The sequence below is a fragment of the Nuphar pumila genome, chromosome 1 (genome assembly GCF_984573655.1).
Source record: "Nuphar pumila chromosome 1, dmNupPumi1.hap1.1, whole genome shotgun sequence".
Classification (NCBI taxonomy): Eukaryota; Viridiplantae; Streptophyta; class Magnoliopsida; order Nymphaeales; family Nymphaeaceae; genus Nuphar; species Nuphar pumila.
This window is the reverse complement of record NC_143249.1, coordinates 27,410,699-27,429,527: the sequence shown is the minus strand read 5'-3', so window position 1 is coordinate 27,429,527 and position 18,829 is coordinate 27,410,699. Positions and strand designations below refer to the sequence as shown.

The 18,829-nt window shown below is 43.6% G+C and overlaps 1 protein-coding gene across 2 annotated transcripts; it reads left to right on the top strand.

Moving 5' to 3' along the window:
• Positions 1-1,816: 1,816 nt before the first annotated feature.
• On the top strand, positions 1,817-3,705 carry LOC149848486 (uncharacterized). 2 transcript variants are annotated; one of them, XM_090011708.1, is made up of 2 exons: positions 1,817-2,089; positions 2,158-3,705. In XM_090011708.1, exons 1-2 carry the CDS (start codon positions 2,058-2,060, stop codon positions 3,230-3,232), a joined length of 1,107 nt encoding a protein of 368 aa, XP_089867834.1. In that variant the 5' UTR covers positions 1,817-2,057; the 3' UTR covers positions 3,233-3,705. The 2 variants fall into 2 exon arrangements, with proteins under 2 accessions (XP_089867834.1, XP_089867825.1); XM_090011699.1 differs by having other exon boundaries at positions 1,818-3,263; positions 3,353-3,705.
• The last annotated feature ends 15,124 nt before the right edge of the window (positions 3,706-18,829 follow it).

Below are 18,829 nucleotides of genomic sequence, written 5' to 3'. Positions count from 1 at the left end.
TTTTTTTTTACCTTATTTTTATATCTTAAATATGTTATTATTTTTTTTTTTTTTTATTTGTTTTTACCTAAACATGTTAATTTCTTACTTATTTTTATGTTATATATATATATATATTTTTTAAAATAGATGTCAAGTTCTTTTTCAAGATTTTTTCCAACTAAACCTATAGATGTCAAGATATAGCCAAGGCCAATATTTGTGACCCTGGTTAATTTATTGGGAAATTATAATAGATCAAAAGTCGAAGACATAAATGGTCATGGTAATTCTAACATATTGTGACTTATCGCCCTTTATTTTTTTTAACCAATTCTGCAGATTTTCCGTAGAAGATGGTGAAAAGTGAAAATGATAAAAAAAGAAAAAGAAAATGGACATCTCACCATAAATCTCACAGCCAAAATAATTGCCGCTTTGAACTTTTTGCAACGTGCGTGCATCGTATGGAAACACGCTCATGAGCCCACGCCATTTGCACTTCCAACCCTGCATTTACCTCGCTATTCCTAAACCACGCACCATTTTAATTCCAGTGTCTCTCGTGAGGCTCTATCCGAGCCCCAAATACTGCTACCATAATCCATAGGGGTGTCAACGGGTCGAGTTTGGTTCCCACTCAAGTTAAATCAGACTTGAACTAGATTTTTGGGTATGGTATCGGGTCTGAACTCAGGTTTAATCGAGTCTACTTTAAGAGAAATCATAGCCAAACATGATAAAAACTATATTAGCAGGTAAAATAATATATTTTTTTTATCATTTTTACATTGAAAATTTGTGGTTCTTAATCGGAACTCCGGGTTGGGTCTGAGTAGTATAAAATTTTAAAAGCTATACCGGAGCCCATGTATTAATCGGACCTTTGAATCCAAACCCGGGTGTTAACGGGTCTTCTTATTTGTCACCATACTGGAACCCTATAGGGTTTGGTCTGGGTCGGGTCTGGGTAAACTCGACCCGTTGGCACCCCTACTCACGACGGACGGTGCCAGATATGCCAGGAAAAGAGCGAACCGTTTTCATGGGAGCCAAGCGGACGAAGGGCAACCATGGTGGCTTGGAATTCCCAGAATGAGGTGTACGTGGGTCCCACGGTCAGTGCTGCCCCCCATGGCTCATGCTTTTTTTACCCGGAACGGGAGAGCACCGGTTCGAGCTTGGGTCCGTGACTATTATGGGCACCGTACCCGTGCGTATTGAATGATGTGCATCGTTTGCCATCTCAAGGAGCTAACGGTCTCGATTCATCCCTTCTACGGGAAACATGGGACGTGGATTGTGGACCCTCTTGGTTGTTTTGGAAGGTCAAATGTCAAGACTGTTTTTGGAACTCATGCATGCGAGCCCGGTCAAACTTGACAGGCAGACCTTTTCACAAACTTGGCTGGAGCATGAACGTCGATGCAGCTTGAGTTAGGTTCATTCGGCACATCGAGAGACATCTATCTCCAAAATCCAACGGCTCAGACTTTGCACCACTTCTGAGTGTCTACCACTAAGGTACAAAGTGTTGTCCAAGTCGGGCCCATGGTTCGAGTCGGCCTGGATAAGCGGACTCACAAAACATAAGAGAGCAACGGCCTCGTGCGATCGTTCCTCTTTAACGCAGATTGCAAACCCGAATCGCCTTCCTCGCTGATCGTACCGGATGGGGGGTGACCTGTCATGCCACGTGGTAATTTCATCCAATCATCGATTATCTGCGTGGACGACGTGGCGGGATGGGACACGTCAGCTCGTTAGGAGAGAAGGAAACGGGGAGGCATTAAACGCCAAAGAATCCGGCGTCTCATGTAGTCGTGTAGTTTTTCTTTTCTTTAGTTTTTTTTGTCCGACCCCTTTTTTCTCTCTCCCCTCTGCGGGTTCTGCCCTTCGCCCCCGCCCCCTTCGATCTCTTCCCTTCTTCCTTCCGTTCTTCTCTTCTCTTCTCTTTCGGAACAAAAAGACGATAATGGAGGTAGAAAAGAGAGCGGAATCACTGCCCATCTTCGATGGCGCCCGATGAATCTCCAGCCGTCGCTTGAGCCACACCCTGCCCCGATCCTACGGCCGTGATGGATTCGTCCGCGGGAAGCACGCGAACCAGGTGAGCTCCGCTTCCGCTATGTTCTCTTCTTTGTCTTCCCCGCCTCCTCCTCTGAGGGCTCCCTGTAGGGACCCCGATTCCGTCATCAGAGGACGTTCGAAATCCCAAATGTGTCTCAGAAGGATCATCGCGACGATCCTACATCATTCGAAGAAGGTTCCGAAACATCCCGTGACTCGATCATCGAATTCTGTCCGAGAGGCGACGTGGGAGCCGGAGAGCACGCAATTTGTGGAGCCGAGTCCGTCGGAGACGCCGGAGGAGAAAACTCCGGCGTCGGAATCCGGAAAAGGTCCCTCTGATGTCGACCTCAGCCTCAGGCTAGCCCCGCCGGAAGCAGGGGAACCACTGGAGAAAAGAACTCTCAACGGGGATTCTGCGTGTAGCGGGGTCGAAGGTACCGCGAGATGTGGGGCGAACGACTCCGGCTCGGTGGGGTCGGGGAACGGGTTCGCGAGCCGGAGGAGCGAGTCTGAGGGAGAATGCGATCCGAAAGGCGTCGGGAACTCCGGGGAGGACTCGACGAACGTCGAAATCGGGGATGTTTCCGACCTTATTGACGGACGCGCAGAATCCGGACGGCCGGATGACGGTTCTCGTCATTCATCCGGTGGCCAGACCGACGGAGTCACGTTTGCGAACAACCTAACAGAAGAGAAGGGAAACAGCGACGGCGAAGAAGACGGCGACGCAGAGTGCGACTCGGTTCCTCTGGCCTCATGCAGCGAGTACGAGGCGAAGCCGTCCCAACCCTTGCCAAAGAGCGTCGCCGGAAAAGTCGGAGCTTCCGGCGAGGGCTACCTCGGCCTGCTCATCGAAGCCGTCCGCCTGGTTTCCGGTAACCTCTTCCCGTCCGGGAGCGACGATGATCCAGCCGATCCAGCGGGCGAGCGAAAGGCGTCAGACTGCGAGAAAGACGCAACCGGAAGCTGCCGGTCGAGGCGGAGCGGTAGCAGCAAGCGGTGTTGGATGTTCGAGTTCTACGACGGATTCGAGGACTCGGCCCCCGTGGTGAGATCCAAACGCGGCCGCCACCAGACGTTGCCAAGCCGGTATCGCGACTCGGTTTTGGACCCCTGGAAACGGTTTCCTCTGCGCAAGCCCAGGGTCCTACCGAACCGGTCCGGAAAGCGATCGGTCTAGCCTCCCCTCGTCTCGCTCCACTTTTCGAAAGGTCTGCGTTTGTTTTCTGTTTTTTTTTTTTTTTTCTCTTCAGGAGGTTTAGGAATTAGAACGCTGAAGGTCTGTTGCACACCATGCAAGTGTTGCCCGTGCTTCTTACTCCATTGCCAAGGGGACTCCAAAAGCAGAACACGTAAACAAACAAAGGACTGGCGTTTCCCTTTCGCTTCGCGACAGGCAGTACGAGTAGCATGGGTAGCGGCGATGACGGTGGTGACGTGGGAGGTGGGATGTGGGAGGATTTGAAGCTTCTGAGAATCAGAGGTTCCCAAGAAAAAGACGGCAGACGTCCCATTCATTCGTCGTCCAGGACACTGGTGGTACCTTCAATTTCAAGTCTCTCTCTCTCTATATTGACGAAGAATGAAAGTATCGGGAGGAAAAAGAAAAAGTCATTTTTATGCTGAGTTGGGGTCTTGGGGTAAACAAGTGAAAGGCTGAGAATTTTGTGGTTAGTGGGGGTGGGGGGTGGGGGGTGGGGGGATATTAATGTTATCTATCACTAAAAAATTTCATTTATGAGTAGTATTGCTGCTGTTTTGGACCGCCGTGCTTTTTATCTTTTTCTTTGATGTATATATTTTTTTTAGCACTCGTGTATTCGATCTCTCTCTTCTTCTCTTGATGTATTTTGCTTTAAGTATCTATAAAAAAGTTTTTTGCATTTTTATCTCTTTGCTCTCTTTGAGTTTATGCATAAGCGTGCTTTTGCTCGTGCACGTGTGTTGTGCATTGCTTGTGCGCTTAAAAGGTCTGCCTTCAGTGTTTGTGATTGCTCGAAGCTATATCACGGGGGGCTTCGCTTCTAAGCCCGTGATAAATTGATACCAGAGCCTTGTCGATATTGAGAGTGACAATGACACCAAAGAAGAATGTTACGACTCCTTCAGGTAGTATGATTCCGGCTGAAGAAGATTTCATGGCCAATGATCGAGTGTCAGCCATCTCGCGCGCCATACTTTTTATCTTTTTGCTTTGATGTATATACTTTTTTAGCACTCGTGTATTCGATCTCTCTCTTCTTCTCTTTATGTACTTTGCTTTCAAGTATCTATAAAAAAATTTTTTGCATCTTTATCTCTTTGCTCTTTTTGAGTTTATGCATACGTGTACTTTTGCTTTCGCTCGTGCGCGTGTGTTGTGCATTGCTTGTGCGCTTAAAAGGCCTACCTTTGGTGTTTGTGATTGCTTGAAGCTATATCACGGGGGCCTTCACTTCTAAGCCCGTGATAAATTGATACCAGAGCCTTGTCGATATTGAGAGTGACAATAGCACCAAAGAAGAATGCTACGACTCCTTCAGGCAGTATGATTCCTGCTGAAGAAGGTTTCATGGCCAATGATCGAGTGTCAGCCATCTCGCGCGATGTTGCGGAGCTGGCTGGGACAGTGATCAACATGGAGAAGTTTGTTAATGAGACTTGTATGGCTTTTAAGGATCTCAACGCTGAGATTAAAACATCAGTAGAGAGAGTGGAAGACTTGGTAGAAAGTCTTGCCACTAAACTTAACTACTCGGTGGAGGACTTTGCCATCAGATTTGACAATTTGTTAGGTCGATTCAACATCATGGCTGCTGAATTGGATGTTGTTCGATGAAAGAATGAACAGTTAGAGCGACATCTGAGGACTACCCCAACTGACGGCGTTGCGACATACGTGGATAGACCACGTCACAGGCTACCTGAGCCTGCAAACTATAAAGGCACGCGAGACTCAAAGGATCTTGAGAATTTTATCTACGAGATGAACCAATTTTAGAAGTTGCGAGAATAGAGGACGACGCAGATAGGCTATGGACTGCGATAATGTACTTTGTGGATAAAGCGACTTTGTGGTGGAGACGTCGCCTGTGTGATATTCGACGGGGTTTGGTTGCTATAGTCTCGTGAGAGGACCTTTAAAAGAAATTGTGAGACTATTTTTTACCTAAAAATCAAGAGAATATGACCTGCAAAAGGTTGCTGACATTGAAACAGACACGGTCAGTACATGACTATGTCAAGGCATTCTCTTCGATAATGCTCGAAGTTGAGAGAATGGATGATCAAGATCGGTTGTTCTATTTTAGTAACAGGTTGTAAGGATGGGCAAACCAAGAACTCATTCGGCATAACCCTACAATACTAGCTGAGGCGCTTGTGGCTGTAGAAAAACTTGCCGAGCTTGACAGGAATGACCCTGTATTTCAAGGCAGACATAAGGAAAACGATCGCAACAATCGAATGGACAACCGAAGGAATGACTAAGGACAGAATGCTGGCCGGGGAAACCAGCAAAATCATGACCGACAGGATGGCCAAAACAATAATCAAAATTGGAATAACTTTTAGGACAACAATTGTCGCCGTTGTGACTGTCGTATCTGCCACGATGATCACTGACAGGATACATGTACCAACAAAAATTGTGGTCAAGGGAATGGAGATAATCGCGCACCCTGAGCTGCGAATGCCATTTAGGGTGAGAAAGTGAATCAACCTGTAGAAGTGCCGACAGTTGGCGTAATATAAATGATGAATGCGGTGAAGGTGGTAGCTGCTGCAAAACCGAGCTTATGTAAAAAACTGATGTATTTGGAGCTTCTGCTCAACGAAAGACTCACCAAGACATTGGTAGACACAAGGGCCACACATAATTTTATTTTGCGTGAAGAGGCAGAATAGTTGGGATTACAGTGGGAACATAAAGAGAGTCGCATGAAAGTGGTTAATTCTAAGGCCAAGGCTATTTACGGTGTTGTCCATGATGCATCAGTGTGAATCCACAACTGGTCGGGGATGATCATGTTATCAGTCGTACCTATGGATGATTTTAAGGTCATCCTCGAGATAGAATTCTTGAGAAACAACAAGGCAGTGCCAATGCCCCACCTCAACGTTGTCGGCTTTGAGAGTGAGGACCAGTCCTGCATTGTTACTGCAATATCAGGAAAGCCTTGTGAGCGCTTGGTGTCAGCGCTTTAATTGAAGAGAGACATGAAAAGCAGCGATGAGACTTTTCTTGTCACAATCTGCGCTACGGATGAGGCAGAAGAAGTCGCGGGTGTCCCAGAGGCCTTAGCACAAATATTGAAGGAGTTTGACGATGTTATGCCCACCAAGATGCCGAAGAAGCTACCTCTGAGGCGTGAGGTAGACCATCAAATTGAACTGGTACCGGGTGCACGACCATTCACAATGGTTCATTATCGCATGACAATTCCTGTGCTGCAGGAATTACGCAAATAATTGGATGATATGGTCGAAGCGGGGATCATCCAACCATCTGAAGCTCTCTTTCGAGCGCCTGTGTTGTTTCAAGCGAAGCACGATGGGTCAAAATAGTTGTGTGTCAACTATAGGGCACTGAACAAAATGACGATGAAGAACAAGTATCTGCTTCCTTTGATCGCAGACTTGTTTGATCAGTTTGAAAATGCGAAGGTCTTCTCTAAGTTGGATTTGAGATCTGGCTATTGGCAAGTCAGAGTTGTAAAAGGGGATGAGCCAAAAACTATCTGTGTAACGTGATATGGGGCGTTCAAATTCTTTGTTATGCCCTTTGGCTTGACGAACACACTGTAAGACCCACAAATTTTTCTAAAGAATTCACTGTTTGCATAGAGTTAAAGGGTATACTTTCATGTATTTATGATTATAACACGTAATTCGGTATAATTTGATTATGCTTTGTATTTCAGCTCATTATGCGCGAGACCCGGAATCGCGTAAGTACAATATATGAGTAAGAAGAGCCCAATTCTGGATGAATTAACTTCTGAAAATTTAAGGGTAAATTCATAATATATGCATTTAGTTTATCCCCAAATTTAGGACCTATACGACGAAAACACCCCGTCAGTGCATGTGAATTACGAGAATTTCTTAATGATACTACGTGAGTCGTAACGAGTGCATTTCTCGCAAACGAAGAGAAATTTCTCTAAGGAGATTTAAGCATTTCATGTCAATCAAGAATTTGAAAATGAATAAATGATGTGTTGAAGTTAATTTTTATTTTAAAAGCATTAAATGAGCATTTGTTTTTATAATAATTAATTAGCGTTTTTGGATCCGAAGATGGCCCAGACCCATGGGACGACCCAGACCCATTGGGCGACCTCCCATGTGGATGTCTATGGCCATGAGGACCAGCTGGTCAAGGGTTGACCAGCTGGGCGGTGGTAGGGGTGTAATAACCCCAAAATTCTTTTGAATCCTAGTCGTGGGTTGGCCAACGGGGCGGCAGCCCATGGCATTTTCGTAAAGTCTTTAGTGCAGCCAAAAGGCTGCACATGCACTGGTTGTAGGGGGCGGCAACCCTAGGACAACCCCTGTAATTTAGCCAAAACATTAATGGCACTTTAAAACTTTAAGGAATGGTGTTTTTGAAAGAATTTTCAAAGATTTCATAAAGAGGATTTTGTATGGAGGAGCGGGCGGCTTTGGGGGGGGGGGCGTGGAGCACCCCAACCCTCCATCTTCCCTCAAATCATCCTAGCCACCCATTTGTTTTAACCTAGGTATTTAAAACCTTGAAAGAAGAGAGAGAAAGCCCTAAGGGGCGATTTTCCCTCTCTCTCTCCTCTCTTGCTCTTCTCTCTCTCCTCTCCCTTCTCTCTCTAATCTCCCAACCGTGAGAGGCGTGGGTGCTAGGCACCATTCTTGTGGAGGCTCCTCTTCCATATTGAAAGCCTCAAAGGTGAAGTTACAACCATCTCCCGTTTCACATATCTCTTTGTTTCCCTTTAAAAAGATGTGTATGCTTGTTCTTTCCACTTTGATAGCATGAAACCGAATTCCTAGTATGCATTGATATGCATGTAGGTTTTTCTTTTCGGTGGATTAGATATATATTAACTTGTGTTGCATGTTTGGGTTACGATTTTGGAATGCTCCTCCTTTTCCCTTTCATCGTTTTGGAGTTTGGATTCTTCGTTTTCTTCATTTAACGTTTTGGGGTCTGGGTATGGTCTGCTGAGTTGCAGCCACCACTCTTGGTGAAAGGGCTGGCAGTGACCCTGCCCCTTTGCCTTTTTGTGAGTTCAAGTGATGTTTTGGGCTCGCACATAGCCGAAACCCGTCGTTCTCTCTCTCGGTTTGTCTCAGTCTGAACCAAGTCAGTTCAGATTGGACATTGGCACCCCAGGTCTGAGCACAGGCTCAGACCAGTTGGGGTGGCTTTTGGTGTGCCCAGGTCACGCCGAGTGTTGGAAGAGCACTGGGGTGGTCTGGTGGCGTTGGCGCCTATGCGCCATGCATTGGCGCCCATGCACCACGTGTTGGTGCCCATGCACCACGTGTTGGCGCCCTTGTGGCGTTAGCACTCTGGTGGGAGGCGCAGGCTGCAGTGCCCTGCCCCTCATGGTGGGTGCAACCGGCACCCTTGCTGGTCTGGACACCTCTGTCCGGACTAGTGCTTAGGGCCCGAGTGAAGGCTCTGGTCTGTGCCAGACCTAGGCCAAGAGTTCCAACACATGAACCAAGCCCGGTTCATGTGGCACATTGCGTGCGTTAGTTGCAGGCAAGTTTGGATCAAATGTCCAGACTTGATGTCGGCTTTTTAGGGACCACCTGGTCCATTGGCGTGGGTCTGGACCTTTGTCCAGACCAGTGGGTTGTGTGGCCTGCAGGGCAGCAGTACCCAGTGTGGATAGTGTATGGTGACTACGGTTGGATTTTGCGAATGCCGATTCGGGCAGGTCTGGACTGAATGTCCAGACTTGCCACCAAGTTTTTAGGGACCCCATGGTCCACCTGCATGGGTCTGGACCTTTGTCCAGACCAGTGGGCCGCTAAGGTTTGCGTGGCTGCAGCACTTTTTCAGAGCTTTTGGGAGGCCTCGCTCCCGAGTTGCACCTAGAGGTGCGGCTGCAGCTCTTTGACTGCAAATTGGGTTAGTGTGTGTTGCGGTTTTGGGGCCAAGGCGTGGCCTTAGTTGCAACTGGTATATGGGGTTGCTGCAGCGAATAGGGGCAGCATGTTGTCGGACCCCATTCTCGCAATTTTACGATTTTCACGTATCGTGGCCTAAATGACCGTTTTGATAGTAGCATGTCTCTAATGCACGACAATGGTTGTCTTATCACCCCTTAGCAAAAGATTCTCTTTGATGCCGCTATGTTAGCAAAAATATATCGTTATATGTGTGTTTTTCCATACGTATGATGGCATTCCACTTATGTCATTATGTGCATCATAGTTAGCACTTTACGCAAACATGTGGTTCGCAAAATATGTAAAGCAAATTAACATTTATGAAATGATATAACTCAATGAAAAACAAGGAACCACATGCTTAATTGCTCTTGCACCTTATCGGATTTATGTTGTATACATTGGTTCGATGGTTCGAACACTATGTCTCCCATTAAGTGTTCACGATACTTGTCACTTGCACATTTCTCGTCGTACATGGCTCTTGTTACGTAGTCATGGTAATTCTTGACATACGAGATAACTTGGGGATATCACATGTATGGATATCTAAGTCTTCTGAGACTTATGTGATAGTTGGAACTCCTTGGCGAGTTTTGGTGTGGGTGATGGCCCCACCTCGTGAGATGAGCTCATTTATGTTAGAGATACATAGTTTTATATGTTTTTACACATCTCGTGTTTCGTTTCTAGAGATGCCTCACTGTGGCTATATGTTTCTAACTCTCTCATCATGATGCACCTTGCTTCGTAATGTCATTTTGCTTGTTCACGTACTTGTCACAGAATGCACACGTATGTTCACACACACTTGTGATTTACTTGCATAACTCGTTTGTTCGTATTGAATTATGAAGCATGCTATCACTCGATTGTTATCCATTATTGTTTTGTACACACTCCTTACTGCCTTTTTCTTGCTTATAGTTATGGTTGTTCAATTATTGTAAATGAATGATAATGCTATGATTGGCAAATGGATTGTTGTGGTTGATTTCTCACCAGCTCGCAAGAGTACTGACCCCGTTATATGGGGATACAAGTGTTTGCTTTTAGGCGTGCGATGGAGTTCGATATGCGAGGGAAGACATGAACCCACACTTCTAGGACCTCAAGATCTTGGTAGTGTTTTTGTAAAGGGAATGTATTACTATTTGTAAAATGTGATAAATACAAGATGTTTCATAATTGTTGTTGCTTCACCATGTGATCCGCCCAGAGTTTTCCACTTGTTTTCCCTTTTTGGTACTTCTGCATTTGCGCAATGTTTTAAAAAAAAAGTTTATCCTAAAATCTAAAGGATTTTTCAAGTCGAAAATTCTGGGGCGTCAAAGACTTGGTATCAGAGCAGTGTTTTAGAAGAGTGTTATAGAAGTGTGGTTCAAGTCTTTGCACACATCGACCATTGCACTGTAAGTATGCCTAATTCAGTAGAATTGTATTTCTGTTGTTTAATTTCTTCTCCTGCATGTTTAGCTCAAATTATATGATATTTCGGGTATCGTCCGATACGAGACACAATTTCGTGTTTAATCCTTGTATATTTGGCTTAAGGCATTGAATGTCGGAACCAAGGGATTCGTTTACGCTTGTGGATATAGTTTGCCAAGCTAATTCGAGTCGACCCCTGCGAGAGTTGAAGTTCTTGACTGAGACCTAGGGAACTACTTGAGTAGTTCGCCCTTCTCGTTCCACATTGGGTTGATAGAGACGATTGAAAAATCATAGCGACGATCAAAACTTTTATCCTAATCGTGTTGAAGATGATGTAGTTTGATAAGAATCGTCGTGTAAGGCTCTAAGTGAGTGTCTTTTCCATCTTTTCCAACTTGTTGGAATTGTCTGTGACCCTATCTTGACGAAGGGTATCTTTTTGGATATGACTTTTTTGGACAGAAGGCTGAAGCCTTGTCTTTGCCAGTTGAGCCTCTGGGTATCCCGTTGGAGGATGTTGTAGATCCTCATTGTTCTTAGTGATGAGAACACATGCGATGTTTTTCCCTTAGCATGTTGCTTTTGTGTTGTCGGTGATGACATTTGACTCCTGAGAGAGAGGTCGTATTTTGGGGATAGCATAACGTCGATCTTCAGGGTGTTGTTGCTCTTGAGAGAGTGTTGTGGGGATTTTTGTTTTTCCAACCACTGTCGGGCGGATTGTGGTGAGTTGGCTCAGGTGGTGATTCCTGGTAGTGCCAACTATGCTGTTGGAGTGGTGACGCTTCAGTGATGCCGTTAGAGTGGTGATTCTCTAACGATGCTGTCAGGGTGGTGACCCTCTGACGATGTCATTAGGGTGGTGATTCCCTAATGATGTTGTCGAAGTGGTGATTCTTCGACAATGTCGTCAGGGTGGTGATTCTCTGATGATGCCATTAGGGTGGTGATGCTCTAATGATGCTACTGGAGTGGTGATTCTTCAGTAATGCCGCTAGGGTGGTGATTCTCTAGCGATGCCATTAGAGTGGTGATTCTCTAATGAAGGTTGTTGGAGTGGTGATTCTCTAACGATGTCGTCAGGGTGGCGATTCTCTGATAATGCCATTAGGGTGGTGATGCTCAAATGATGCTATTGGAGTGGTGATTCTTCAGTAATGCTGCTAGGGTGGTGATTCTCTAGCGATGCCATTAGAGTGGTGATTCTCTAATGAAGGTCATTGGAGTGGTGATTCTCCAATGACACTGTTAGAGTGGTGACGCTTCAGCGATGCCGTTAGAGTGGTGACGCTTTAGCGATGCCGTTAGAGTGGTGATTCTCTAATGATGCCGTCAGGGTGGTGATTCTCTGATGATGCCATTAGAGTGGTGATGCTCTAATGATGTTGCTGGGGTGGTGATTCTCCAGTAATGCCATCAGGGTGGGGATTCTCTGATGATGTCATTAGGGTGGTGATTCCCTAATGATGCTGTTGAAGTGGTGATTCTTCAACAATGTCGTTAGAGTGGTGATTCTCTAACGATGCCGTCAGGGTGATGATTCTCTGACGATGCCATTAGGGTGGTGATTCTCTAATGATGCTACTGGAGTGGTGATTCTTCAGTAATGCCATCAGGGTGGTGATTCTTTGATGATTCTGTTAGAGTGGTGATTCTCTAACGATGTCGCTAGGGTGGTGATTCCCTAACGATGTTATGATTAAAGATTCTCTTTGTGTTGTTTTGTTAGAGTGATGATTTTCTAACGTCGGTCGTCTAGAATGGTGACTTTCTAGCGATAGCAACCTTGTGTGTGTCACTTGAGTTTGTTCATGGAACATGTTTATATGTTGTGTTGCTGCATGATTTAGTTGTGGTGTATTTTGCTTGAATTACGTGTAGTGTGCCCGATGATTTTTGAATGATTGTTGCTGGTGTGAGTTTTAGGAAAACCCTTTTTCAAAACAATATTTTTAATGAAAATCTAGTGAAAGCCAGACACCAAAAATTTAAAAATGGGCTCACACGAGTGGTGGAGTCCGGGTCGATCTCAGGGAATAGGAGATACTTGTATTCAACACACACAACTACGCTACTCTTTATTGCCCCAAAAAAATAATTAATTAAATAAATGTGTAACTAAAGAGTGTTTCCCTACACCGAGGGCTTAAATGAATAAAAGAATAAAATGGCCTTATTACAACCCAATGAATTGAATAAATAAAATCCTAGTCTAAAAGAAAAAGGGAAAAATAGTCTTCAGTGTTGAGGTCTTCTTGTCTCCTTTTGACACTTTGCTTTTCTTATTTGCATATCACTTTGTGGTCTATTGAGGGACCTTTCTGAGGGCCCCTTCTAAGGGTCCCTTGAGGGAACCTTTAAGAGACCTCAGAGAGCTCTACTGCACGTCTACCCGCTTCCCTGCAAAACAGAAGAACAAGACACACAACAGAAACAGAAAATCTACGAGAAAATGAAAGAAAAAATATGATGAAAAATCACCGAAATGCACATAAAGACAAACTGACAATCACCCATTAGTATGAAACGTAACAAAGAACCAAACAATTCAACTACGTAGACATGAACTCATGAAATAATTAATTAAGATACCCGCTAATGTACTCAACTAATGCAACTAATGTAACCACTACTGTATCAAATAACTAACATAATCAACATGTATTGCAGCCACTCATTTAGTTAACTAAACTAATATTGCAAAGGTTGACTCACAGGTTATATTAATCTATCCATCACACACTATAATACTAAATCAAACACTCAATCAATAGAACATTAAACATGCTAACACGGTAAAACAAAATACTATGAATTAAACATATGCAAGACCCTGACTCCTTGACGCCTATTGTGAATTAAACTGTGAACAGTCAGCGTCAATCATGCTGGCTGTTGGATAGATGCTGAATGATATTAAATAAAAAATATAGGATCAGAACTATACCCAACACCAAGAAAACGGTGATGCTCAGGCCAGCACTCACGCTAATGCAAAACACTAACCTACTAATGATGAATGACTGTATTTAATGGTGAAAATGAATACTTACAGAACTAATCTTGCGGTTTTGAATCTACAGCAACAAAAAAAAACTAGACTATGCAAATCAATCGAACACACGGGCTTATACACGTTAAGACTAACTAACATAAACACCACAAAACAAAAACAGAATGCAGATCAATCAAACACAGGCTAAAAACAACATCAAGACTAAACACGTTAAAGAAAAACAAAAACACAACTCATTGACAAACTATGACATGCTGAGATCGGGATGTAATGAAAACAATATCAAAACCGAATGGTGAAGGCAACCCAAACGACAGACCCACTTATCACAAAAACACATTAACCCTAGGATTAACAACAATTCTTAAGGAAGAACTCGACATATATGTGTATTTTTTTCATAAAGAAGACATGAAACTATGGGCAGTACGTTGAAACATGTAAAAAAAATGGGAAGAAGAAGAAGATCACTCACTAAGCGCTTCCAACGGACTGGTTGAGAAGAGATACGGCTTTTCCACTTGTGTGACGCCTCCCGATGAAGAAGAAAGAAGGACCAACGATGGTAAAGGCAAGAAGAAGAAAATAAAAAGGAAAAGAGAAACAAGAAAAAGAAGAGGAACCGATGTAGAGAGAGGGAGAGGAAAGGAAGAGGAGAGGGCAAGAATAGGGGGGTAGAGAGAGAGAGGCTTGAACTCCAACTAGGGAAAAACGCCTCCTCTTGAGCTTTAGTATCTTATTTATAATATAATATTAGGTTAAAGCAATTTTTTCAACACAAGTCCAATATTTTCAATAATTTTCAAAAAGACCCATTTTAGTAAAACTTGTTTTATTGTCTAAACAGAAAACTTCCTAAACTAATTAAAAATTATAAACTAGCTAATACAAACATAAGCTAACTAATCTACCATTAAGAAAATCTATATCTAATAAAAATACTAAAATCGTAGGGAACGCTTTGAAAACTTGATTTTCTGATAAGATTTAATTCAATGCGATTTCTCAGAACTAACAATAAAAATGGGTTTTTAGAGCGATTTTAACACAAATCATGCATAAATAATGATTAATAAAATGCAAATATTATGCATGATCAAATACCCCCATGCTTATCGTTTGCTAGTCCTCGAGCAACTGAAGCAAAAGCAAAGATACTAAACTAGACACAATAAAAACCTAACTCACTTTCGTAGGAATCACGGTTGCATTTAGCATATGCAACAAGCCCTTTCAACCCCTGAGTTACCCCAGTGGACGAGTAAGGTCTCGTGAGGGTTTGCAGTGATGCTACCCACAAACATCTGTGTCAAGTATGCATAAGAATTTTAAAACACAAAGCATTAGGCAGTTAAGGAGTTCGTTTTCACAAATATTTCATGTTATTGCATCATCAAAACATGATTAGAGTCTTCTACTTGCCACCACAGAATAAAATATTTTCTTTCACTTTTCTAAATAGCATAATCATTTATGTTTCATCCTCAGAAATTCAAATACATACATATCATTATTTACTTATCCTCACTCGTATGTGTTCTGCACAAGTTTTCTCAATATTTGCTTTTGAGCAATGAACTTTTCTCTTTTACACTCTTTTCTCTTTCTTGATTTTCAATTTTCCACATTTTTCAAATTTTTTCTCTGAGCACTATACCCAATTTCCAGTTTTTGTGACCCGTGTAACGAGCTTTGGGTCAGTGACTCCCAGGCCAGACGACCTTAGGGCACTAGATACAAAGTATCCCTCAGACTTAATTGCTCGAGTCACTAGACCTTCAATTTTTTATAGTTTACGTATAGTCTACTTCTCTGTCATGTGCAATGTCAATATCTATTAGGCTCTCTATAAAGTCCATGTAACGGGCTTTCGGACCGATGGCTCCCAAACCAGATGGCTTTAGGGCACCAGGTGTAAACACCCCTCAGGCTCTACTTGCTCGAACAAAATAGGCCACAGATATCAACGTAGACAAAGAATTAACTTCCTTCGTTATCCTTTTCAACATGGAACTCAAACACTTCAACTTGTGTCTAAACCCAACTACTAGGGAGTACGAAGATATCAAACAACTAAACGTATGCTCGTTTCACTTTTTGAGCTCTTAAATGCAATATTGTTCATTTGCTTAGTTTTTCAAAAAAATAAAACTGTGCATATCCATACTTGTGATTCAAAATAAACTCTAACATGCATCTATAATCATTTCTTTGAAATCCACATAAGTAACCATGGTTTTCTAGATCCGTGTTAGAAAAAGTTTTTTGTGGGGCTTAAAAATTCTCTAAAAACGTTAGATGTTGCAAAGCAGTCATATAAGTTCAAACTCATTCCCTAAAAGCCTAATTTAAATGAGTTGACATAAAAAAATGCAAGTACAACGACATGAAAAGTTTAGGTGTGCAAACTAAACCCTCCCCCATGCTTAAATGACACTGTCCTCAGTGGCACTCCCCCATGCTTATATGAAACTAAGGGACTGCATATGAAAACAAGATAATCGGGAGAAAAGAGTAGAAGTCACCTGACATGTAAATGCATGTCCTACGAATGCACAAGAATGGATACCTGATCTAACAATATACTCATGAGATACAAGAAAGCAAGGCAAAATAACGAAAAACCATCTATGATATTTACTAGATCCTACTAAAAATACAACATACAAACCTGTGCTCCCCCTTATGCATCCATGAGGTTAATAGCCTCAATGTCTTGCTGCACCACCATATCAGAAATGTAGGGCTTCAGTCGCTGCCCATTAACTTTGAAAATGCTACCCGTTCGAGGGTTCAAAAGATCTACCGCTCCATGTGGAAAAACTCTATGGACTATGAATGGTCCATCCCATCTGGACTTCAGCTTCCCTGGAAAAAGATGGAGACGTGAATGATAAAGCCACACCTTTTGACCAGGCTCGAACTGCTTCCTCACAATATGTTGATCATGGAAATGCTTGGTTCGGGCCTTGTATATTTTGGCACTCTCATAGGCTTCATTGCGCAACTCCTCAAGCTCACTCAACTGCAACTTCCTCTCAGCGCCAGCTTGGGTCATATCAAAATTGAACTTCTTGATAGCCCAATATGCCCTATGCTCCAATTCAACAGGAAGGTGGCATGGTTTCCCAAAAACCAATCGGTATGGGAACATGCCAATCGGAGTCTTAAAAGCAGTCCCATAGGCCCAAAGGGCATCATCAAGGCGCTGAGACTAGTCCTTGCGGTCTGGCCGGACTGTTTTTTCAAGAATCCGCTTGATCTCCCTATTGGAGACCTCGACTTGGCCACTAGTCTGTGGGTGGTACGGTGTGGCAATTCGATGATGTACCGAGTATTTCCTAAGTAAGGAAGCTACTTGTACATTACGAGTGCGTACCACCATCACTAATGATCGCTCTAGGGACTCCGAACCGACTAAAAATGTTTTGCTTGATAAATCGGAACACCTCCTTATGATCATTGGTTCGGGTGGCCACGGCCTCGACCCATTTGGAGACATAATCAACCGCCACTAGAATTTAAATAAATTCGAACGAAGGTGGGAAAGGACCCATAAAATCAATGCCCCACACATCAAAAATCTCAACAATCAAAATAGGAAGGAGGGGCATCATATCACGCTTGGCGATGCGTCCCGTCTGCTGACAGCGCAAGCACCTCCTACAAAAATCGTGAGCATCTCTATGCAATGTCGGCCACCAAAATTCTGACTGGAGGACCTTTGCGGCTGTCTTTCGACTAGAAAAATGACCTCCACAAGCTAAGGAATGATAGAATGATAGAATGGAGTCATACTCCTCCTCAGGAACACACCTCTGAATCATCTGATCCGGGCATAATCGAAACAATTCTGGTTCCTCCCAAAAATAGTGCTTTACCTGCGAGAAAAATCGATCTCTCTCATTGCGGTTTCAGTGCGAAGGGTACTCTCCAGTCACCAAAAAGTTGATGATATGCGCAAACCAAGGCAAATGCTTTACATGAAAGAGCTGCTCATCCGGAAATGAATCATCAATCTGCCCCTGATCAGTGGATGTCTCCACTGTCAGTCTGGATAAATGATCTGCTACAAGATTCTCACATCCACTCTTATCTCGAATCTCGAGATCAAATTCTTGTAACAGAAGGATCCATCGAATGAGACGCGGTTTGGCATCCTTTTTACTTATCAAATATCGCAATGCTGCATGATCTGAGTAAATGATGACCTTGGAGCCTAACAAATATGATCAAAACTTCTCAAGAGAAAAAACTACAGCTATTAATTCCTTCTCTGTGGTGGTATAATGCATTTGCGCATCAGAGAGGGTCCTACTAGCATAATAAATCACATGGGATCGTAGCTCAATCTTTTGACCAAGAATCGCTCCAACCGCGTAATCTGACGCGTCACACATAATCTCAAATGGCACTGACCACTCAGGAGATCGAAGAATAGGATCAGTAGTCAGAGCTTCCTTCAGGGCCAAGAATGCATTCAGACAGGCATCATCAAACACAAACGACTGATTTTTCGTTAGCAGGTTGCACAATGGTCGAGAAATCTGGCTAAAGTCCTTAATGAACCTTCTATAAAAACTTGCGTGCCCTAGAAATGATTGCACCTGCCGCACAGAGGTCGGTGGAGCTAATCTAGCAATGGTCTCCACTTTGGCCTTATCAACCTCGATTCCTTTCTCAGACACAATATGTCCAAGAACAATCCCCTGTCTCGCCATGAAATGACTCTTTTCCCAACTAAGAATCAGATTTGTCTCCCTACAACGTTGAAGCACACGAGATAACTTTTGGAGACAATCGTCAAATGAAGAGCCATAGACCGAAAAATCGTCCATGAAAATCTCCAGGACATCATCCATCATATGTGAGAAGATCGTCATCATGCACCGCTGAAATGCAGTCGGGGCATTACAGAGCCCGAACGACATTCTCCTATAAGCAAAAGTGCCATATGGACAGGTGAACGTCGTTTTCTCTTGGTCCTCGGGATGAACGGCCACCTGGTTGTATCCTGAATAACCATCCAGGAAACAAAAATACTGCTAGCCAGCGAGTTTCTCCAAGATCTGGTCGATGAACGGCAGAGGGAAGTGATCCTTCCTAGTTGCACTGTTCAACTTTCTATAATCTATGCATACTCGCCATCCCGTGGTAGTCCACATGGGGACACTTTCTCCTTTTTCATTC

What these genes read in the sequence shown, in the direction of transcription:
- LOC149848486 (XM_090011699.1), top strand. Translation starts at nt 2,108, where the DNA reads ATGTTCTCTTCTTTGTCTTCCCCGCCTCCTCCTCTGAGGGCTCCCTGT.